At 35.8% G+C, this 24,949-nt stretch overlaps 1 protein-coding gene across 1 annotated transcript in view; it reads right to left on the bottom strand.

Annotated features, from left to right (window-relative positions):
* The window catches only part of LOC134542328 (sodium channel protein Nach-like), a 59,712-nt gene that overhangs the window by 13,166 nt on the left and 21,597 nt on the right, over positions 1-24,949 (bottom strand). Inside the window, exons 6-8 of the mRNA XM_063386477.1 lie at positions 5,907-6,107; positions 4,356-4,563; positions 572-625 (exon numbers count right to left, since the gene is read on the bottom strand). Coding sequence (XP_063242547.1) covers positions 572-625; positions 4,356-4,563; positions 5,907-6,107 — 463 coding nt within the window. The remainder of the gene's footprint in view (positions 1-571; positions 626-4,355; positions 4,564-5,906; positions 6,108-24,949) is intronic.

Raw genomic sequence — 24,949 nt, 5'->3', positions numbered from 1 at the left:
GTTATATTTACGTGTTCTTTTAATCGTTATGGCGTCCTGGGTGGCCTAAACAGCCCGGGGAGTCCATGTCGACGCGTCCCAGCCTGCAGCCACGAGGCAAAGAACCCCGCCCTCGAGTCAAAATCTTAGTTTTCACAACTTAAATTCATTAATTTTAAATCAGGCAGCAGGGACGGCGTCAACAGCTTATCACCAACAGCCAAAGTGTCAATTTGTCCTCGTTCAAACTTCGCTATCAAATCGTAATTAAATATCAATATGTGTATGTTACACCCATGCCTTACTCGGGACTCGAACCCAGAACCTTTTTCCCAAACATACTTTTGCTGGTATTTTACAAACATACATGGACATATGTATTCATATAAAATATAATTTCATAAGAAGTGTCCTAATAATGTATTCAAATTTTGTAATTATGCTTTATTCGCCATAGTTAAGGTATGTTAGAGCGACAACATTTCCCCCATTTGAGAATGACTTCAACCTTCTACCTCACGCACAACATATATATATATATACATATTTGAAATTACAATATATGAAATACTGTCTATTGAAACATACTTACGTCTGTGCTTCGCAAGACATTCCACATCTGTCAATCCACACTGGCGAGTTGTACCTGTAACAGTCATCATCTTCAACATTTGGTAGGCATGGTGGTTTATTAAATTACAGTAAGGAGTGTATGATGGTTATGGCTTACCCTTATTGCAAGACCATCCTAAGAACTACTTGGGTTTGATTGCCACACCTCCTCTGTGCACCTATAACTCATTAAAGAGTGATTAGGGTATGTAATTAACTATAACTTAGATCGTCCTTCAGTTTTCTCTCAGATATAATTATGCTCTTTATATCCATTTCTTTTTTTTCCCCCATGTATTATGGTGTACTCTGATTTTCTCATATCAGAGCATTGAACCCTTATTGTCTAGATAGCAGTGATGTATCTAAGCATAAGCATTCAAGATAAGTGTTGCTGGGATAAAACTGTTAGGTACGTGTCAAACTGAACGTAGGGAAAGAATTGTATGTTATGTTTGTGCTTATGTTCATACGCTAGTAAACTAAGTCAGGCCGGGGTTTGGGATTACACCCACGATCCTTGCCACATGAGCATGATGCCTCAGAAATCATGGACTCTATGAATCAAAGTATAAATTAATTTCTGGAATGAGAGGGTCAGGAGATAATGAATTGTTAAAATTAGTAAGTTCCACGAAGTGTGAGCAAATTAATATCCAGTTATTCGTAGGAGAGAGGGATAAAATTATAAAATAAATTTCCTTGTGCAGTTATGGCTGTTGTAAGCGAACTATGAACTGACATTGTCATGTCTTTGCACCAAGCCAGCTATGCTGCTGGATGCCATCACACCAGTAAGTTGGCGTTATCTGACCAAGATGCTTGCCAAGGAATATTTTTAGTGACTCTGGCTTCCACTGTCAAAAGGAAGCCTCTAGAAACTATGATGCTGGTCACTTATATTGTATTTCATCCGAACAGTTTATAGCATGTGAAAACTTTTCAAATAGGCTACTTGAGGAGTGTTTAAGTTTCTGTCATGTGCGGTTCTGTTTTTCTGTCCCAGGTGAGAAAAGTTGCGTGCTGTATGTTTCCACCGCCGAGGATCCCTCTGAGGGTAGGGAGTGCCCAAGGGCCCCCACCCCAAGCGCACCAGCCTCACATGCCACATCACCAGTCGGCCAATCACCCTACCACCAACCCACCACCATGGACTCCACATCACCGACATCACCACCCCCATCACCAGCTCCCTATCCTACGCCACCAGCCACGCCACCAGCCACACCACCACCCACCACCTCACCCGCCGACACGCAGGACGTGTGCCGGCCCACCATTATAGCTGACGCACCATCACCGATGTCACCATTCGCATCACCAGTCACATGCCCCACGTCACCGACCATGTCACCTGTCATGACTTCCCGCCATCTTAGCCAAAGTGCTAGGAGCGAGCTAAGGAGACTTGGGCGTCTGTTTGACAGGTTGGACCCAGGGGGCGAATGCCCCAGTGGGCCAACTACCATGACCACTCAGCCATGCCCCAAGGTATTTTACCCCCCCGACCAGCCTGAGGTCAGGCAGTCCCACCGAGCACGCAGGGCGCCGACGAGAGGATGCTGCGAGGGCAGCACCCAAGAGGTACCCATTGCTCCTCCTGGCAGGGGGGAGGGTGGTGACCAGACAGCCCCCAGAGTGGTGATCACCGCCCTCCAAGGAGACTAGTGGCGAGTCGCCCGCGGAGCCTCTCGATCTCCGCCCTTGCTATCTCTAACGGAATTGCGTGAGTTTTCAACCCATCAGAAAAGTGGCCTGTAGAGTGCGGCTCCCAGTAAGCGGGCCATGCACGACGCAGCACATGTATAGCGTGTCTGACAATAAAACACTTTAAATTGAGCCTCCGCGTATCTGCTACAACGTCCGTAGCATAGCGTCCCTGGTGGCTAAAACAACCGGGGGTAACTCTGTCGGAACGACCCTTACTGCCTGCCGGCCACGTGGCGACGTCACGCCCTGAGTCAAGAGTCTCGGCTACGCACTAGCACGTAGTTAACATTGCTAGTTGGCGCCCAAAAGCAACTCCACACCCTTAACATCACCTCGGCAGAAGGCGTCAAGGTTCTCTGTTGATTTTATTGCCAAGCAGAGCGATAGGTAGTTCTCATGGAAGTGTTCTACAAAATTCCTACAAAATGACCTTGGCACATATATTGTTTGTGGAGTCAGCGAGGCTGATACCTTGCTCCAGAGGGCCGTGTGTGCTGCAGCTGTGTCATGACAATGGAGGAAGGCTGGTGCTATGATGCTTCGAGATTCTCGTTCAGAAGTGGGATTCCAGCATCCATCACCTTGCATCCGTAATCTGCAGCTCATAACTTGCCCACCTGTCACCTAGAACTACGGGGAATGGAGACAATATAAACACCTGAGGGATCAGTGTCCTCACCAACGAGAGGGCCAAGCGAGAAAATAAACTCTTCTGCGAATTATGGCTGGAGATTCTCAACTTGTTAAATACAGTCCATTGAAAATGAGATATATAATACTGGTAGAAGGAAGCTTTGGACTACACTCATGTATAAGACATTCCTTATGTATAAACATGTATAATCAGACGTTTTTGGCCTGTCTTATTTTCGAAGTTATTTGAATTTAGGCGAGGCGTGAATTTAAGGTCGTAAGACTCGTACTCGATTACCATTGTGCTTCCAAGTAACTCATTTCTGGCATTGGCCTACTTATTGTTGCTATTGAATACTATCTCAGCCACATACATTATTGTCATTACTTATTTATTATAAATTTAATTAATTGACCACTAAATGCACATTTATATAATTATTTTTAATGATATTATTGGTAACTAGTCGTAATTTTTAACATTATACTTCATATAGGTAAGAAGAAAACTGATAATGGTTAAATTATAAATATAAAATAAAATAAGCAAATATAACATCTCTTAGCATTTATAACCTTTGCAGCTGTGCTAACCTGAGCATTTCTGCAAGGTACATATTTAATAATTAAGGATATCAATAACTGATAGAATGAAGTATTGGTTCGTATATGCTCTGACATGAGCGAAGCCTCGGTGGTTGTTTGGTCCGATCAGTCTCCTCCCACCAGGATAATGCAGGTTCAATTACTGTTGGGACAAACCTGGAATCTTCGTAGGTATATAATATGGCGTGCCTTGCTGTGAGCCAGTGTGTTTTCTCATAGTCTTCCTGTTTATTCCAGGATTAATTCTGGCCAAGCTCCATTCTCATCTCATTTACCTATTATCGTCCGTAATGACCTCGATGTCACACACTTAGCCTTCATATGGTTTGGTTCAGCTTACTGCGACAATTAATTTTTCTTTGCAAAGTTTTGAAATATTATACGTGGAACAGATAGAAATGATTGCAACCAAAAAAAAAAAATAATTTACTATGGTCGAGGTATAGTAATAAACTGTGAATATGAGGGGTGGATGCGGGTGGGGGGAGGGATGGTTATGGGAAACATATTCCCCCCACCCCCTTGCAGTTGGAAAAATCTTACAAAATGTCATTGAAGACAATATGTTATTTTGGATGATGCAAAGTGAGCTGTTACAAAAACTGCAATTTAAACGGCTACTTCTGTAGGTAAATCTGCCTGTGTGTGTCAACAGTACTTAAGGTTTTATTTATTTTATTTTTTTCAAATTTCTTCCCACCCCCTTCTCACAGAAAAAAATCCCTTATCTGGCACTGGTAGGTATGAATGTATTACAAATTGTGGTTCTTGCAATGCTAACATAGCTGATGTGTAATGGCAACAATGCAGCTCACCAGTGTCGGGGTAGAAGTACGGCGTGCAGTTGCAGAGGCGAGCCATGTGCTCCAGCCGACACTTGATGAGACAGTTGTTGTAGCTGTACGTGCTGTTGGTGTTCTCGGAGCTCATGTTGAGCTGGCGCTCGTCCTGGAACAGGCACTGCCTCTGGGACACCCCCAAGCCGCGCACCCGGCGCGTGCTGTACGTCGCCGCCGCAGACACCTGTGGGCACGGCGTGTTCACTCTTCTCACTCTTCAAACCACGCCACGCCACGCTCCTTTGCCTGCGATGCACACTGTTGGAAACAAAGAAATGGCTCACGTAGGCCCGTTCTTCAATGGCACGGAAACGAAGAGGGTCTCCCAGAAAATTTCACTATCGCGTCTGCTGCCTCCACAATGTATGGAAACGTGCAAATGGCGACCCCAGAGATTGCATTTCAAGGTTTCGAAATATTGATTAAATTAAAATATATATTTTTAATACTTCAATATCATAGCACGTGCAGAAATTATATATTTAGTAAAAATAAACAAATTAATAATAGAACACCAGATATTATTGTTCTTAACTATTTTTTAACGTAAATAGATATGGCTGTCACCACAACAAAATACTCGGCTTCTATCAGTCGCACGGAGAAAACGTAAACAGAAAAGCTGAGCATTGCCGAGCTAAACCGTACGGATCCGTCTCCGTCGACGTGCTGAGGTAGAAAAACTGTTCCGTTAGAGTAGTATGTTTTGGTATGTCCTGGCACAGACGCCAGGCGCTGGAGCCGGGAGCCGAACCACTATCTTGGATTGTGATGTCACGGCGGCCCTTTATACTCAAAAATCCTCAAAAATCCTCAAAAATTACTCAAAGTGACTCAAAATTATTCAAAATTTCCCGTTTTCGAGGGAACAACTCCCGTTTCGAGAGAAAATTTCCCATTTTTAGACCTTGAAAATACCAGCGGCTAGAAATGTCCATACTAAGGCTTAAGCATCCAAGTCTACAATCCGGTAAGCCTCTGATATCATGAAATATGTATAATGGATTATGATGTCACAGTTGCAATTTCAGTTATGGCCGCCATATTGAAAATCATTATTTATTATCTGATTTAATGAAAAAATATTTAAATTTATAAAAAAATTCAATTAAAATAATTTTAATAAAAAATATTTTAAAAACATACACCTACGACATGGAGGTCAGAGTCCTCGGTTCGAACCCGGCGAGGGCAAAAAATAAAAATTGCGACCGATCCTTCCCTCATGGCGGCTGCTGGAAGACTGACCCCCCTCCCCACAAATTCATAGCATATACAGATATATCGTCAGCTAATATGATGCCATGTCCGCCATCTTGAAAATCCGTAATTTTAATGCTATAAATTCGGGAAAATTTTTTAAATTTATAAAAAAATAATTAAATAAATTTAATTAAAAATCTTTAAAAAACATCTTTGCAAATATCGTTACGGCCTCCATCTTGGATTCTATAAATGTTGCATGTTTCGTTACACCCATCATCTTGGTTGAGATTATGTCATCGTTTCACTTTTCGTTATGCCTACCATATTAGATTCAAGAGCGTTGCACTTTTCGTTATGGCCGCAATCTTGATGATTGAGTACTGTGCTGAAGCACCTAAAGCGGTCAAGATCGTAGACTGTGATGGCGGCCTGAGACCAAAATGGTGGAAACGTCGTAATAAAATTAATTATCCTGATCAAGCTTGTGATGCTGACGTGATTGAGTACTGTGCTGAAGCACCTAAATCATGCAAGAGCGAAGACTGTGATGGTGGCTTGAGATCAAAACGATGGAAACGATGTAATAAAATAAATTATCCTGATCAAGCTTGTGATAATCACTGGCTCGATGACGAAAGTGACCTTGTGGTTGGTGTTATAACGGAAGACACCAGGGCCCTATTGCATAAATGAACTAATAATATTAGTAAAAAAGTACAAACTACAAGAGGACAAACTAAAAGTGCTAATATTCTGTGTCCCATAATCTTACTAATAATATTATAGAAAAATAGTGCAAAATACAAGCAGACAAATTACAAGATTACAAGTACTAATAATTTTAGTTGCATAAGGTTGGTAGATGCACTAATAATATTAGTACTTGTAATATTATAAAAATAGCAAACCTACAAGTCAGCTGATTCACTTTTGTAAAGTGGTAAACTTTTGAGGTTATGTAAGTTAACTTATTTATCATTGACAAAGAGGTAAGGAGTTGGTGTTTATTGTGTGGTTGGTTATTGTAACAATGGCACCTCAAGAGGCAGGAAAACGTGAGGAGCAAATTAATTAAAATTGTGTGTATTACAAAAAATGAAGACAAATAAACAAACTCTTTTTGGTCAATTTTCGTCAATGCTTACAAAAGAATCAAAGGTTAAGGTATGGCAAGAATTTGGGGCGTATGCAAAGTCGATTGGAGTAATTCCAGATGGAAAACAGTTGACTTATATTCGTGATGTCTGGTGGCCGAATGTCAGGAAACTGTCAGTGGTAAGTAGTTTAATAATTTATTTTCAATAATTATGCAGTTAGGTACCGTATCTCTTTGCCCAAACAAAGGATGTAAGTTATATGTTTCTTAAAATAAATATGTATAACGGTGGTATTACACCATGTATTGTAACGTAACATTGCCTAGCCTTGAAAGAACATTTATAAAGTTCTTAATTCTGAAATATTATAAACTTTACTACAAGTTGCATAAACGACGATTTTTATGTTTAGGAGAAGCGCGACAATGCCAGGACAACAGGAACTGGAGGTGGTCCACTTTCTAAAGTAACTGAAATCGATGACATGGTTTACAACATTTTGGGAAAGGATTCTCGGTAAATATGTATTGTACGGATTAGCGCCAAAAAAAATCGTACAAATATGAAATAACTTTAATTATATGCTATCTTACGTCCTCTTTTCAGAACCGCCTGCGGAGATAAAAAATTCCAATTACTTTTGGAGATATGGAATTTTTTAATATTCATTTTTTGGTGATTTTTTTAAAAAAAAAAATTTAAAAATCCGAAAATACCTTTATTCTGTGCTCTTTAACTTCCTCTTTTCATTTAACCCGGCGGAGATCAGAAATTCCAAATACTTTAGGAGATATGGAATTTTTTAATTTTCATGTTGTGCACTGATGCGTCCCTCAGCGGGAAACCTACGATTCACACGTCCTTCTGGACATACCCGAATACTCACGTTGGCAAGCCTTCTTTTCTTAAAATTAGCAAGAAGTAATTAAAATACTTTAAAACATTGTGGATGATTGGTTATATTAGGTAAGTATAGCTACATTAAAAAAACTGTAAAATCATTTTATGGTTGCTTAGCCAATAACTTTTTAATATGTAGCTATCCAGCGCTAAGAAACAGTTTACATGATTTCACAGTATTTTTAATGTAGCTATCCTAACCAAATCAACCATCCACAATGTTTTCAAGTATTTATAATGTAGCTAACATAACCTAATTGACCATTAGTTTTCATGAGTTGCATATTTATTTACAATAAACAAAAAAAACCGAAGATGCACGATCGGGCGTTTGCCTCTCGTCTGTTGAAAGAAGGCTTGCCAACGTGAGTATTCGGGTATGTCCAGAAGGATGAGTGAATCGTAGGCTTCCCGCGTTCCCATTGTTGCTTGTTTACAAGTATGATTTTTTTTTTTTTCGCGACGTAGTTGAACGACTACATCACGTAAAAAGAAAATTACGTGAGTTCCTACTGTTCATCCTTTTTCCCGGTTTGTTAGGTCAGGTCAGCTACATTATAAATACTTTAAAACTAAACAACCATTAAAATTAATTTTTATTATTTTTAATGTCCGTTCAGTTTCAAAGTATTTATACTGTAGCTGACCTGACCTAATCTACCTTTGTCCCGTTTTGTTAGGTCAGGTCAGTTACATTATAAATACTTAAAACTATACAAGTAAAATTAATTGATATTATTTTTAATTTCCGTTTATTTTGAAGTATTTATCATGTAACTAACCTTACATAATGGAAAATTTCTGTTATTTATGCATTCACGCACACACGGCAAAATATAAAATGGCGTCTGTTGAATGATTACATAGGGCTTGTATTGCAAAATAAGAACGGCGATATCTCCAAAAGTAATTGGAATTTTTAATCTCCGCAGGCGGTTCTGAAAAGAGGACGTAAAAGAGCATTTAATGAAAGTTATTTCATATTTGTACGATTTTTTTTGGCGCTAATCCGTACAATACATATTTACCGGATTCTCCAACAATCGAAGGTATTGGCGTATCCGAGAGTATGAACACGGCCGGCGAGGAAATATATTTCTGTGAGCAAGTAGGACAAGAAATACCGCAAGTTGCAGAAGTGATAGTTTCGGAATGTACTGTTATTGAGGACAACTTGTTAGCTGCCCATACAGCACACAATGTTTCAGTAACATGTCTGTGATATTGCAGTAACATTACTATGTTTCGAATAGATTACATTTCATCTGTCATGTTTCTGGAATATTTCATAAACATTTCATTGGACACATAGTACTCATGTCTATAAATGAAGTTTCAGATACATTTCAGCAAGATTCGTTTGGCAATATTACATTGTGGTTGATTCTGAAATGTATCTGAGACATTATATTGAAACTTCCCATCATGCATGTTGGCACTGAAGTTTAGAAATCTTTGTCTTTGTGTATTATTTGTTGTTTTGGCGCAGTATTTTGGTACTTGGATTTTTATATGTGGTGAATAAATTGTAAGTTTGAACATTATTTATTTCATGTTAGTTTACTATTTTTTGTTTTTACTTTCGCACTTAAGCAATTATAGAAACAATCTTTTATGCGTCTTCGAAATGTGTAAAGCTGTAGGTTAAAGAATGTCTTTTTTTGTCGGTATGCTTATTATGCTCAAACATTCCCGTGCCATATTTATATGTGCGCTGTTTTCAGTCTGATTTTTAATTTATGTGATGCATTAACAGGATATTCGCGATTTAATAAAATTGCTAAAGCATCTAACAAGTTTTCTACTTACTGTAGCTATGCCGCTATATGCTCGTTGACTAGAACACGAATGCTAATGTATGGGTTAGTCCCTTTAATGTTATCTTTAGTTAAAAATCACAAATATAGGCTTATAGGTTCCTAAATATTTTGGTTTTAATAGCATTTGATTAAACCAATTTATTTTATTCAGTTATCACCTTCCGGCTTTTATATTATACTTAAGTAAATATATTTCATAACCTATAATATGTAGTTAAGGGCACGGTCTTAGAAACCAGGTCTGGACACAAGCGTATTTTCTTGACCCCCTTATTGACAGATTTAGTTCATAAAACTGCCGTTGGCGCCACAAGACAGTGGTCCGGTTTTAACATTGTGCTTTATGAACTTTTTTTAGTTAATTGCATTTAAATGATAATTACACATACTTGGCAGCGTTTTTTAAAAACTCGATGAGAGATGTAGGTATTATAAAACATTTTTTCAACGTTATAAAGAATGTATGTGCACAGTTCAAGAAAATGGCTAATGTTGATGTTTGATAGGTTATGTTTTTATTGTTTTGAAAGATTATTTTCATAACTTTATAACGTCGGTCAACTACGCGCTATTGAAAATCGTGATTCGTAATGCTAATATTTTAATGCTTTTTTTCCGGGAGTTATATATGTAGTGTTTAATTAGACACAGTAGTCTAATAACTCTCCTATATACAAAATTTCCGCTACGAAAATAAAGTAACAGTTTGTGTAAAAGTACCAATTTCTGTGAAACTAATTATAACAAGAGCTTAAACTATGTCGCAAAATAAAATTGCAGTGAAAAGTTTGCCTAGTAAAAAATTGTTTAACAGTGGCTACAGGCCATTTCATTCCTCTATTCCTCTTATTTGTAGTACTTTGGATGATCAGCAAATGAATGCCGGGGAGTGTTCCAGGCTGTGGATGATGATTATTATTATTATTATTATCATAGCTGCAATTGGGTACAGAAGTGCCTGGTGGCAAGCATTCGCCCTACTTTTCCCGCACTCTTCTTCTGAACTTGTAATTTTTATACCAAATATTTATTACGTTTTTATCTAAGCTGCCACCCAAAGTACTTTTTGTCCAAATTAGGTCCCCAAAAATGTTTAGCTCCAGACCACCACCACCTAGAATGCCTGGTTGATCAGAAAAAGTAAAATTATAAAACTTACCAAGTAATGTGATAAAGAATGTAAAAATACTTAATATTAATAATCAACATTGATGTTTGTTTTTAAAACACTTATAAGTAAGAATGCAGCTGTAAAAAAAGTATTAAGATTTCTTCAAAATTTGTAGGTGCAAGCATGTGGGTGCAAGGTTTAAAAATTTTGTTCATTGACTCAGTGTGACCCTTTGGGAAGCAGTGACACAAATAAATTGTTCTTACAATCCGCCAGCTATTTTCCTGGACTTAACAATTTCCCTTACTGTTTTAGATTTGGCATTCACTGCAACCTTTTAACATCGTACTTCATTTCATTATATTTAGATTGTATTTTGCATATATTGAGATAACACATTTCCTCCCATTTCATAACCTTTTCACTTTTGAAAATCAAGACATAATAAAGGAACTTCAGTATAGTTTCAATAACACAGATGCAGTTTGCTTGTTTCAACGATAACTAGGTATGTTGTTACCTAGGATTTATTTTTTCCAAGCAGTCACAATATCTTCATGAAAAACAAACATACTACTTTCATAATAAAAATAAGACAGACACACAAGTACTCACAGATTGGTACTTGTAGAAAGCAAAAACACACAGTTTGTACAACACATTTAGGTACTCAACAGATGAAGCTCGCTTAAGCTAGCAAAACCATTGCGACCGCGCTTCCGCACAAAAATGTCAACCAAACTGTGTGCGTGTGTTTAGTTTCTACAAGTACCGATCTGTATATGTATGTCTGTCTTATTTTTAATACGTAATTAGTTTCCTAGTGGCCTTTGTCACGCATTTATACATACTACTTGGTTAATATATAATTTATGATCTACAGAAAATATTAAACATCTTAATGGTCTTTAACCGAAAATACAAAGGAAACTGTAAAAATTTTACAAAATGGAAGGGGAAAGGTGGAAATACACCTAGGAAGTGTAGTTATTTTGCAGTACTAACTGGTAATAAAAAACCATATCTGGAGCAAAAAAATATTCTGATGCACCTAACACTATTTTCCTCCTCTACAATTAATGCAGGGCAAAATTGTTACTAACTTATTTGTTCATGTCAGAGTGGTATTTAAAGCTGAAAGGAAAAGTTACTTAAAGTGTTTTAAAATAATTTCTGAACCATAATTACATCAACTCATCACTAGTCCACAGTCACCACACATAGGTACAAAATATTGTCTGTAAAACAAATTTATAACAAATTAACAAACAATGCTAAATCATTTGCGACTATTGTTTGAATAATGAGAAAGGTTGAAATTATGACCATGCCCATAATACTATACTAAGTTATGCACTTTAGCATTACCACCAAATCAGGAACACCACCACCGAATTTCAGAAAAATAGACCAGTTCTATAGCATGTAACGGTAACTGCTCTTTTGAACAATAAATTTTAACTGAACTGAAAAAGTTTTCCCCGCTGAACATTGGTACAAAAACACAGCGTATTGCATTACTCACAAGTCAATGTTCAGTATGTAATGTCCAGTAACTCTAATTTGCAATGTAGGGATTTTAATATAACTAATGGAATTATGTAACTTAATAGCAAGTAAGTACAAATAAATATTTTAAAATCCATATATGTAAACTTCTTGAAAAATTGTGTAGATATCATCCTTCATGGCATGCTATTACACAGTCTGTCAAATGTATCATTTGTGGAATGAATATGTGTTGTGTATTCTTCTAAATAATTTTTTTATGCATTCAATGAGAGTGAGCTGTAAACATTCACGAGACATAATGTGTGTGATTAAACACGTGCTTGAACAGTCTTAGGAGCAGGAAATGAGGGTTAATTCAGTTAGGTTTTGGTTTGCTATTTTGTTTATTTGCATCAAATCCAGATTATTCCTGTATAGTGAAATATACACAATGGTATTGGAGAAGCCACGTTTTACAATTAAACATACATCAAATAATACATGTTATCAATTAAAATAATATTTTACATAATCTTAAGATACTTACATAAGTATATTATAATATAAATAAAATGATGACATGTTTACATGGTGTGAAACATTTTGAGCAGAGTACAAAGATCAGCAGAACATAACATCAAAATTTTATAAACTATTGCCATGTGCCCTAACTTGCTATTAGTATAAAAAAAACTTATGAGTTTAGGTACTTATTTAAAAACATGTTATGAAATGAAAATTTTATTACAAATCATATTATATATTTACAGAAAATAAATTATGTTAAGACTATTTAGGGAGATGTACTACATAATTACAAAGATAAATGCACGAGTACTCATGGGTTGGTACTCATAGATACTCACACAAAAAAAAAAAACATTTTTTAGTCCTACGACTGGGAGATATACTCTTATATTTCTAGAACTCTCAATTATTTTCAATAACACAAATGCAGTACCTACCATCTTGCTTGGTTAAAATATAACTGAACAGCATTGTTACTAAGCTTTTTATTCTTCAAGCTGTTACAATATCTTTATGAAAAACATGCACACTTACTTTGTTAATATATAATTTATGATCTATAGAAAATACTTAACAACTTAATAGTCTTCAGGCCAAAATACAAATGAAACTGTAATAAAACTTAGATAATGGAAGGGGAGGTGGAAATACATGTTAAGTCCCAGTACCAAATGTCTATAAAAAAAACTGTATCTGGTATAACAAAATAACTATTTTTATGTGTCCAACATTATTTTTCCCCTTCAATTATTATTGTTATTAATGCTGGGAAATTAGTCACTTTCTTATTTGTTCCTGATGGCACAATGGTATTTAAGAATGAAAGGAAAAGTTCCTTGATAGCAAATTATTTCCAACCCAAAATTGCATCAACCAATCACCAGTCTGCTGTCCCTGAACATTGGTACAAAAATATTGTTTGTTTAATAAAATTTATGTAAAAAAATGTTCGATCATTTGTTGAGAACACCATCACCAATCTTCAGAACAATATTGACGAGTTCCATAGCATGTAAGTGATTTTAGAACAATAATTTGAAATGAACTAAACCAATTTTCCCTGCCGAACTTAAGTACAAAAACACAGTCTGTTTTAAAAATTATTATAAAAATATTATGCTCAATCGTTTGTGTGCAGTTTAAAATAAAGAGAAAGCAGATTAACTATTTACAGGAAGAATAAACCCTTCAATACCCATGAACCCTACTCAGGTTTATGAATTTTTAAAACATTTTTTTATTCAACTACATCACTACCTACTTCCTAAAGGTTTAAAAATTCGGATAGTTTAATATCTATTATCATTGATAACAGATTTTTAATTTCATAAAAAAAAACTTCTTTTGAACTGATATTTTAGTGCATCAGTTCATAATTTGCAAATATACAACTAAAACAGCCTTAAATGTATATTTGCACATGACATATTTTCTGTGCGAAAACATCAATTAATTCTAACAAACATCCACAACAAAAAAAACCTATAACAGTGCATTACTATTAAATTGGTGAGTATTCTCATTTAATAATGAACAAAGGGTCATCCCAACATCTTTCTACGTATCTAAGCACCACAGACCTGATCCAGGAGATTGCAGATGATAGACAATCCCTCTATTGAGTTCTTTATACATAGTAACTTTTCTACGAAAAAACATAATAAACCTATACGTATAGCTTACTTGCCACTATTTTGACAGCCCTGAAGGTATTATGCAACTGTGGAAACAGTCGACTTATCACTAAATAACTGTTAGTACTTTGGTTGCAAATAATAGGGTTATTTGAGCTACTATGTTATTTTGAATAAAAAGTAAAGTTTAGCTAGTGTACTGATTATCAATTTTTAAAGTGTTCATTTTTATGATAATCATGAGACAACATTTTCATGTAGGGGAGGGTGGGCCAGAGTGAGACACAAAATTTTTTATTTGAAATCACTGTTTACTTTTCTACATTTAAAGACATCTTCTTATGCCAAAAAATAGCCTGATTAATGCTCTTTATTATTGCAAACTATAAATTCCGTAATATATGAAACATTTTCTTAGAAAATACAATTCTTCATTACATATCAAACGTCTCACTGTACCCCACAGATGTTCCACAGTGAGACAGACAGTGGTCCACAGTGAGACAAATTGAATACGCTATACAACAATCAGATTTACCTAACAACAATCACTGCACTTCAACATAAATGCCAGGAAAAATTTATAGAACATTCAGCCGTCCAAAATCTACACAAAATTTGAGGTACGACTTTTGTCTTTTGGTTTTTCCATGTTCAGAAGGAACAGGCAATAATGCTCTAATATCTTTTGTAGCAACTGATGCAATATCTGGAACATATGGGTAAAAAAACTTCCTCCACATTTTTTCACTTTTTCTCAGGAACTTGACTTCATAATCCTCAATGTCTATTTCTCGTAGCACCTCCCCAATGTAAAATTTTGTGTTTTTTCCTGAAAACTCTACCAGGACAAAGTCACCTTCTTTAGGCTTCCTCGCAAGTTGGTTGTATGATTGAAGTTGTATTACTTCATTGTCTGAAGAAACATCAGATTCAGAAAACTCTTCATCTTCATTTGAAATCTCAGTGAATTTTATTTTTCTAGGGTCACACTTCTTGAACAGACCTCTCTTTCTGTTCATTTTATGTTGAACTTGAAGAGCAAGTTGGTTTTTTTCTGGTGTGTCAGTTGGAATGAAAGATCTTCCCTTTTTCCTTTTATTAGCAGACTCCAATCTCTTTCCTGCTTTGGGATAGTTATGTATGTTTACTGGGCTTATGTAACTAGGTGTCAAGCTATTTTCTTCAGAATGTCCATCTCCAGTCGTCACCATTGAATTGTGGATTGGAATGTCTTTACTACTGCACGGTCTCGTAGCTTCTGGTGTAGGACTAATTTCCCTGTCAGTCACAGCACTTGCCAAAAATTTTGCTCTGAAAACACATTCCTGTTAAAAGGAAAAATTCCTGTTTTGCGGAATCCAGATGTGATGTTTGCGGGTGTCATTGCTTTTTCGTGTGCTTCACAAATTAAACTTGCCACATCATATATCGAAACTGTTTTTCCAGGGTTTCTCATCATCCACGAGTCAACCGAAGCATTATAGAAAGACTTGAAGGCCGCAAACACTGATACATCAAGTGGTTGAAGGCGATTACTGCAGTGAGGAGGAATTGTTAAAATGGTTACCCCATTTTCCTTGGCTAACTCGATAGCCTCTATCCTTAAGTGGCTCTCGTGATTGTCCAGTATCAAAACAGCGGGATTTTCTAGCGAGGAAAATGAGTGCTTCACAAAATAGTGCAAAACTTCAACAAAGAGTTCACCATTCATCCATCCTGACTGTTTTGCGAGGCCAAGACTTCCAGTGGGGGCACCATGAAGCATATGTTCCTTAAAATGCACTCTTGGGAAGATGATGACTGGAGGAAGAGTATTCCCTGCTGCGTTGACAATATAACATGATGTGACGAGGCTGCCTTTCTCGCCACTTGTTACTTTTGCAACTTGCTTCACTCCTTTTCCTGCAATGATTTTGGTTGGTTTTTGAACAGTGCTGCAACCAGTTTCATCAAGATTGAAAATACGCAATCCATTGGAGAAGTGGTCTGATCGTTTAAGCACAGTCTCAAGTTTATCGAAAAACAGCCCCACATTGTGTTTATTAAATGATGTAGCACGTGACAAACCGCAAGCTTCTGGCTGCCTTAGGGATAAGTCTGGATGCCTCTTCAAAAAACCCCGGACCCACTCTATTCCAGCTTTCTTTTGGATTTTCCATGTTTCGGGACAATCAATACCATTTCTTGATGTCATTTCAAATGCTAATTCTCTGCAGTTCATCAAACTCAGGCCATAACACATAGCTGAACAAGTTAACAAATAATCTTTCAACTCGCTTTCTTGTTCAGTGTTAAACACTTGGCGACTGTTGTACTTGGGACACATCCTCATGTTAGCCATTTCGGGATTATTCATCTTTTTTCTCACATACCTAAAACACGAAACAATTTTGTTGAGAAAGACATATTTTATAAACCATAAGTAGGCCTGAATCTCATATAACTAAGCCTCACATGTGAAGTGTCTGAAAAGCTAAACCTTTAGTTTTTGCAGCTTTTCGCACTGACAAGCCTTCCTCCACAAGTTTTACAGCTGCTCTCATGTCATCTTCTTTAAATGTTCCAATAGTTGTTTTTCTCTTCCTGTTGCGTGTCATGACTGAAAAACAATTTTTTTTAACCTTTTTAAAAATAAAATGGGTTAAATGGATATGTAATTTTGATAATTAATGTAACTTGAAATTAAGTATCAAGTAATTGGATGTTAATTTTGCTTTGTTATTTTATAGAATATATATGCCTATCTAACAAAAAAAAAAGAACATTTTTGTGTGACAATAAATGTTTAACAGTTAAAATTGCATAACGTAAACAAGAACTTTTTTTCATATAGTCATCTAAAAATTAGCAAAATCTAATGTGGGGCTGGATGTTCCCGAAACGGAAGCTAGCTATTAAATTTACAAGCATGGGGTACAGTGAGACATGTCTCACTGTGCCCCATTCTGTTGTGTCTCATTGTGCCCCACACTACTACACACATATCTATGAATTAAAAATCCTAACCTATAATAACCAGCATGTCTGTGACTCCATTAATTATTCCTCAATATGTGCACATTAAGTTAATGTCTTAATAAGTAACATATAACAACAAATATAAGTATGAAAAATAATAAACTAAGGAAAGAAAATATTACTTTTCTTACCTGAAAACCAACACTTTAAAATATTTGGTTAATATCAGGTGTCATCAACATAAAAACACAATAAAAATGGAGGTCATGAAGGGTACCAACATGGGAAATATTGAAAGAAATTTCCATTTAATAATAGTTGGAGTTAAAAGACATGTCTCACTGTACCCCATGTCTCACTCTGGCCCACTCTCCCCTACATTTTTCAAGTTGTTTGATAAATATACCAAACAAAATATTGCGAAGGAAAAACTGAACTAATAGATAAAATAACTCGTTTACAGAAACTATAGACAAATAAACTCACTAGAATTTAATTTTCATAACCCTACATGGTAAATATGTATAGATATATAAACATATTACATGTACACAAATCAGCAAGAAATAATTACAAAATACTTATGTAGCAATGCAGCTTCAATGAAATGTTTCTCGCCTACGAAATTACTACTTTTTAATATAAAGTCCTTCCTCGGAATTGCTGCCTGCCACAACAATCGGCGTTGTTCATGTTTGGGTGCACTGAACACGACACTTGTCAAATGAACGGTCGCAATTTGTTTTACAACCTGGAGCAAAAACGCGATTTGGCATTGTACAGCACGATGAATTATTTGAACGTAGTTAAAAAAATTAGAAGGTTCACATTACTTCAAAAACTGCCTCCAATAACCTCTCCACCATCCCGCCCCAAACAGAAAAATCAACATTACTCAAAACTTGCACACTTCAATGTTCAGTTTGGTGCGCATACATAACTTTTTTAATATAAATAATAAACATCAAAAATATAAAACAACTACCCTTCTTGACAAACGAGTATTTCTGATTTATATAAAACAATTCCTATTGTCAACACGCTAAAACCGGACCACTGTCTTGTGGCGCCAGCGGCCGTTTCATGAACTAAATCAGTCAATAAGGGGGTCAAGTTGAATGCATGGCAAGATAGACAAGTGTCCAGACCTGTAGTTCTAAGGCCGTGGTTAAGGGTAATATATGTTTATTTACTGTGCACAACACATAAATTAATTATGTTGTGTTTATTTTAATATAAATATTGAAGTGTTTAATTTGAAATAATTTACAATTCTACTGGTTAAGTAATTTTTATTATGTTCCGCACTCTGTAGTACTTACATAGTATGTTGTAGGCCTACGTATTACTATTAACGGAAATTTAATAAAGCTTGCTATTATATCTGGCTTGTCATAAATGTAATTTATTGTAAGTGAATGCACTAGGCCTACACATATAATTAGACAGCGGTTTCATTAATTGCCATTTCGCTTAACAAAGTTATTTCTGCAATCTGGCCTTCATTTTATTGGTGGGCTGGAATTGCAGCGCAAAATAATTGAAATAAATCTTGTCCTTTACCGCAGAGAAGGTACAAGTCTTCGAGTTGTGTTGTACTAAGCATAAGCATTATTGGTATTTATATTTAAATTGGTTTTTCTTATGCTAAATTATGGTAGTAACCAAGTATGTTTGATTTGGAGAGTTTGACAAAACCTAATTCCATCCATTATATGACAATAAAGGAAACACATTTACTTAATGATGATTTATTAGATTACATGTGTATAGTTATGTAGTGGTAGCAATTTAAATAATGAAAATAAACATTAAATGTGCACTACAAAGGATAATATTGAGAATCTGCTCAAAAAATTACTAGAAATTTTAGAGTATTATTGCACAAAAATATGGGCTGAATTGTAATGATGTAACATCACAGGCACTGTTCACACAGACACTTATTAGGAAATCATTAGGATTTAAATTTAAGTTTTCTTTTAAAACTTTGCTTAAAATGTGTTATTATACAATGTCATGGGCCTCTTTGCATTAACCAGACACCATTAAATTGATTATTAGGAATGTAAATAGCATGTTAAGAAATTTCCAGTGAAGAAGTATTCCTGCTTAATAAGTTTGAAAAAAAAATGCATAGGTTGCAATACCAATTTGTCCCTTTTAAGATGCTTTCAGTTTTGAAATTTATCATTGGCATCAGAAACTTTTTTTTTCTGTTTGCATGGTAATTTAAAAACAAATAATGTAACAACTTAGTGTCTACATGTTTAAAAATCTCACATACATGTCATAATTGACCTGAAACAAGTTAAAAATAATTGTTTTTTCTTCTCTTTTTTTTCAGCAAAAATCTCCAAGAACATCTGCATAGAGAGTCAGTTAAAAATTTCATGTATTATATATATAATATATATAGTTTTTTTTATTAAAGTCTACTTCTCAGACTACGTTGTTATTTGTTATTGAAAATACCCCTTTTCATCTTTGCCTCTATTGTTAAGTATTCAAATGGAAAGAACCTGGTTTGACCTGGTGTGGCTTTCTGATTATGGTTATACATGGTTCTTAACTTACTTCAGGTGTATTCTTGGCTGGTTTCATAACATAGATCATAGAAGTTACAATCCAAAACCCTATTGTCTGTTTGAATAAGTTTCTCTATCTCTAATGACTTCATTGTTGACGAGTTAGGCCAAACTAGCTACTTTCTATTTTGTTCAAAGTAACTCGCCATGCATATTATTTTAAAATTTTGTACTGCATATTACAAAATTATTTATATTATTTGTTTACAATAAATTTGTGATCTCATTTGAATATAGTTTGTGTGGAAGTACTGTTGTGTTAATATTATTTTGTGTATTTACTTTGAAAATTTGGATTCTAGAGACCCTATATACTATTGCCATATTGTATTTGTTGTTTTATCCTTAGGCTATTTAGTCAATTTGGTAGTTTAAAAATACACATATAAAACCTAGCTTAATCCACGAACTTTAGGTAGATTAACATGCTTTCTATAGAAAAAATTAAGGAAACCAGATTTTTTATGGACTGTCACTATTGTATCTTCAGCAAGTCACTGGCATCTCAATGTTAGGGAAGCTGGATCAATTTGAGCTCTTGTCTGATACAATAAGTCTTTCAATTAGGGAAAGTGACATTGCAATGTTAAAGAGTATTTCTCATTGCACATTTGTTTCATTCCCATTTATATTCCACTACTACACCACCATCTCACTTCATTTAGGCTGGTCAGACAAGTTTTTCGTTTAGTGGGGACAGCCGATTCCAGTCCAGTCTCATTTATGTTGAGCTTGTGTGAAATGGAAAACAATATGTCTATTATAAAGCTATATTATGAATTTGTATTAAGACTGCATTGTTTCATATTTAGACCCTCCGTAAATTAGTATGTGTGTGTTTAAGAAGAAAAATACATTAATTATAACATAAAATTGTTACATGTCTTTTGAGGGTTTTCAAGCACACATTTTTTTCTTGCAAATGTCCAAATCACAAGCACCAGCCATATATACTTACTATAGCATTAAATAAGGAGAAAATTACATCACAATACGAGCACAGGTCAAGTCTCATGGCTGTTCATTATGTTAATACCGGTTTCCTGTGCAACATACAAGTAGTAATTTTCTATTATAATATGTTAGTGTATTGTATTGAGGGCTGCGCGCACGTTCCCGGTGATTTTAAGATGTTAAGTATGGGTGCCACCACGTGTAGGGGCACGTGGACCCGGCGGAGTCTCTCGCTCAGGGCGTGACGTAGCCCAAGTGGGGACGAGTTACCAGCCCTTTCTACCCTACCTATCCAGACCTGGCCCGCTCTAGGCGTCGGGCACGCCACACTCCTAGGCTAAGTCACTCACCACGTGGTTAAATAAAAATACTCAATTTATATTCATTCCCAGATTTAATTTCATTAACACGTTATCTCCACGTCCGTTACACGTTTCACGGTAGAAAAAGCCTGAGGCACGAATCGACTTAGGTGAAGGCATGGTCCACACACGTGGCCATGCTACAAAATTTACTTATTACACGATTGCTGAAAACTCGACTGAGGCAATTAATTAATTAAACAGCCCGCTGACCGAGAGCTGCCCCGAGGATGACGAACGAAAGCGATTTAAAAAGAATTAACGATACAGAAATTACTTGGTCAGAGATGAACAAAGGTTGAGGTCCCCGGGGTGCTGGCGCGTCTGCTCTCGGTCAGTGATGAAGATGGACTGGGGTGAGCTCATCGCTCGCAGGTGGCAACATGGCGCCCTTCGCGCCAACACAATTACCGTTACTATATCCTACGATTCCGTGCCCCGGCGAAAGTTAAGCAAATTACAGATCAACATTAAAAAAATATATAAAAATTACTGATAGTTTAAAGTTTGTTAATAGTTACTTGATTAATGATAATTTATATAAAACGTTCCTACTCTCGTCCAAGTCCGTGCCTGTTCGGGTCCGCCCGGGCAACGTCTGTGGTTATTTCAAGTAACATATTTAAATTAAAGAAACACAAGTAACTGCACAACACTGGGCAAAGATGAATGAGAACAAACAAAAAGGTTTACAATTAATATTAAATGTAGCAATTTTAGGGGTCGCCGCACTGCTTCTAAGCGCCCTCTTGCCGGGCTAGACACACACGCACACACGCACGCACGAGCGGGAGATTTGAATAGGGATGGTGGTTGGGCGGTGTCATATCGGGCTCAAAGGGGCCGCAGGCCCGGACGACGTCAGTATATAGGTATATTAGTTTTTTTATTTCTATAACATTTGTTTGAGGTTGAATGCATTTTTTTTTCTTGTGTGTATCAAGTATTTTAAGTTAATGTAATACCACATGATTATCTAGACCACTGATACCGTACACAATAACAGTGCCGTGAATTTTGAGAATGTCAACATCTGGAATGCAATATAAAACCACACCCAAATTCTCAAGATATTGTTCAAATACAGATAAAGACATCGATGGACAAGTGCTCATTTATGATACTCAAAAACAAACTTGCAGTGGCCATAACACATTGGGTTGTGAAAATTGTATTTTAAAATGCTCAGTAATCATGTCTCCTATGCAAGTGGGGTTTGGTTGTTATGGATTAAGTAAATATTAGCATACTTTCTGTGCTGAGCATAAGGAGATCACATCCAGATAGCTTGGGGAGCCTCAATTTAATTTATTCATTACAAGATGACATTGTCATTGTATTTAATAATGGAACCTTTGTGCATTAGCTTGTCCCTTTTTCCCCATGTACTGATGTAGATGCATGCCTGCCTGCCACAGCCACTATATCACATTCAAATTCCTCATTAAAATAAAATGCAATGGACAGGAACCATGGACACCAGTGCTGGGCTTCCTATGACATTCATGTAAGTTTCATTCACTTTGCAAGCATACTGAAGACTTATTTAAATTTTACTTTCATGACCATAATTTGTTTTTAGAATAATAAAATACGTAGTTTGAAAAATAATGTTAGGCAAGTCTGGTACGCTGACCTGGGAACACATCTGATGTCTAATTAGATTAATTAAATTATTTATATATATATACACACAATTCATGTAAATTAATGAAACCATATTCTCCACCCTACTGAGCTAAATTTATATATATATATATATTTAGCTCAGTAGGGTGGAGAATATGGTTTCATTAATTTACATGAATTGTTGGATTTTGTCGGCAGGCCTTTTTAATCTTACATTAGAAATTATAAGTAGATTTTTAATTGGTTTTTCAGCTATTGTACAAGCCAAATTATTAAGTAATATAATATATTATCATTACATTAAAAATGACAAAAATTTACATTCTATGCCCTACCAGAGCACATCTTTAAAATAATTTCAAACAAAATAATATTACAATATCTATTTTTTTTTATATAATCAAAAAATGACACATTACTAAGGACAAGCAAAACTTGACGAAAACAAGAAGATATGAACAATATCATATCAATCCACCGATTAACACTTTCTAAGGGAGTGGTCAAGGGGCATTATGCAAAAAGTGATCAAGAGGAAGTGTACGAGGGCATGCTGTGATGAATTGGAACACAGTCACTGCACTTCACTGCAACTAGCTGACCAATGCAGCTGTAACATTATGGTATCTGTTAAAGTGCAATACTCTTTTAAATTATAAATATACCCTCAGTCATCCTAATTTCAAGAGGTATTTTAGGTCACATGATACATTTTATACGTATTTCAGGACATTTATGGAAATATTTCGGTTAAATGTTTCAGAAATATTGATGGGACATTAGTGGAAACATTTCAGAAACATTACCATTTGATGTTGCAGGGAGGTTTCATTGAAATATTTCACAGGGCGGACATTTTGACGTTTCTGAAATATATCCGAGATGTTTCAGGTAGGTTGCGAAATGTTTCAAACATGTTACAATGTTTCAATAGTTATATTTCTGAAACATATCTGTAACATTTTGTGCTGTATGGGTGAGATTGTTACACCTTCTCACGAAAAATATAAGGTAACTAACCACAGTGTTAATAGGTCTACCTTATTTTGTTTGTTATTAGTATCGATTTAAATATGAATGTTTATTAAAAAATAACATTAACAAATGTTATGCTATAAAAGTGTATTGACCAATAAAAATAATTTATTTATGTGTAGCACTCATTTTATTACTTTTTTACAGGTAAAGAGAAGCAGTCCTCCTTAAAAACACAAACTTTAAAGTCCTGCAGAACGTCAGTATCTCAAGAGACAGAAACCAAGAACACAGATATGTTGAAACGGAAGTTAGAGCTGACAGTTGAAGTGGTGGAGAAGGAAATTCATCTGAAATCGCTGCAGATCGCAAATATGGAAAGGGATAACTATCTGAAAGACTTAAAAATGCTGCACTATGAAGTAGAACATGAATTGCCTAAGTCAAAATATACTGAACATTTACGCACTATTTCTCAGGGGCAAAAGTTTGTAGTTAATGACGATTCTTCTGTGACTGACAATCTTGAAAATTATAATGGAGATAATAGTGTACCTAGTGTTTCTGCATTGATATGAGAATTATGAACTCACGAACCGTGTAGTTTGCAACTTTATTTAAGTAATGGACATGTTAAATTAATTATATTTTACCACTGGAATGAATCTACACTGTAAAGCAATTGCATAGTAACAAGGTTTCAGGTTACTGTCAATTATATAAAAATTATGAAATAACAAATTTTAGTTCACTATGTTCACCTATTATTTACTTCTTTATACACTCAGGGTATCAAGCAAACTCTGGTTCACATCATCGATTGAATGATTTCTTGTTGTCGTACTCTAGCATCTACTGCAATTTCCTCATTGTTGCCATAGTAGTCATCATTATTTACATTAATTTCATTCCGGATGAAATTTTCCTGAAACACAAATTGCTCATCTCTTCGTGCTATGTTACACAATGTAGCACAGAATTTCACAATGTTGGCTGCGAATCGGGGTTCAACCCGCAGATGGTTCAAACATGGAAATTTCTCCTTAACAATTCCTCGTGCTCGTTCCACAATTTGTCGTGTTGCTTTCAGCCTTCTGTTGTATCTCTGTTCACCGTCATTGTTGGGATCATTATGTAAAGGTGTCATGAGCCATCTTTTAAGAGGATATCCTGAGTCTCCTAGAAGAATAACATTTGGGAATAAGTTTCCCTCTTCCATTCTGCGATACGAGGTGCTCATTCGAAGTACTCTTGCATCATGAACACTACCTGGCCAGTTGGTACTCACATAGAAAAATTGACCATTTGCTTCAC

This window comes from Bacillus rossius (genome assembly GCF_032445375.1).
Source record: "Bacillus rossius redtenbacheri isolate Brsri chromosome 4 unlocalized genomic scaffold, Brsri_v3 Brsri_v3_scf4_2, whole genome shotgun sequence".
In the NCBI taxonomy this organism is placed as follows: domain Eukaryota; kingdom Metazoa; phylum Arthropoda; class Insecta; order Phasmatodea; family Bacillidae; genus Bacillus; species Bacillus rossius.
Note: the sequence above shows the minus strand (reverse complement) of the source record. Positions and strands in the feature narration are given on the sequence as shown.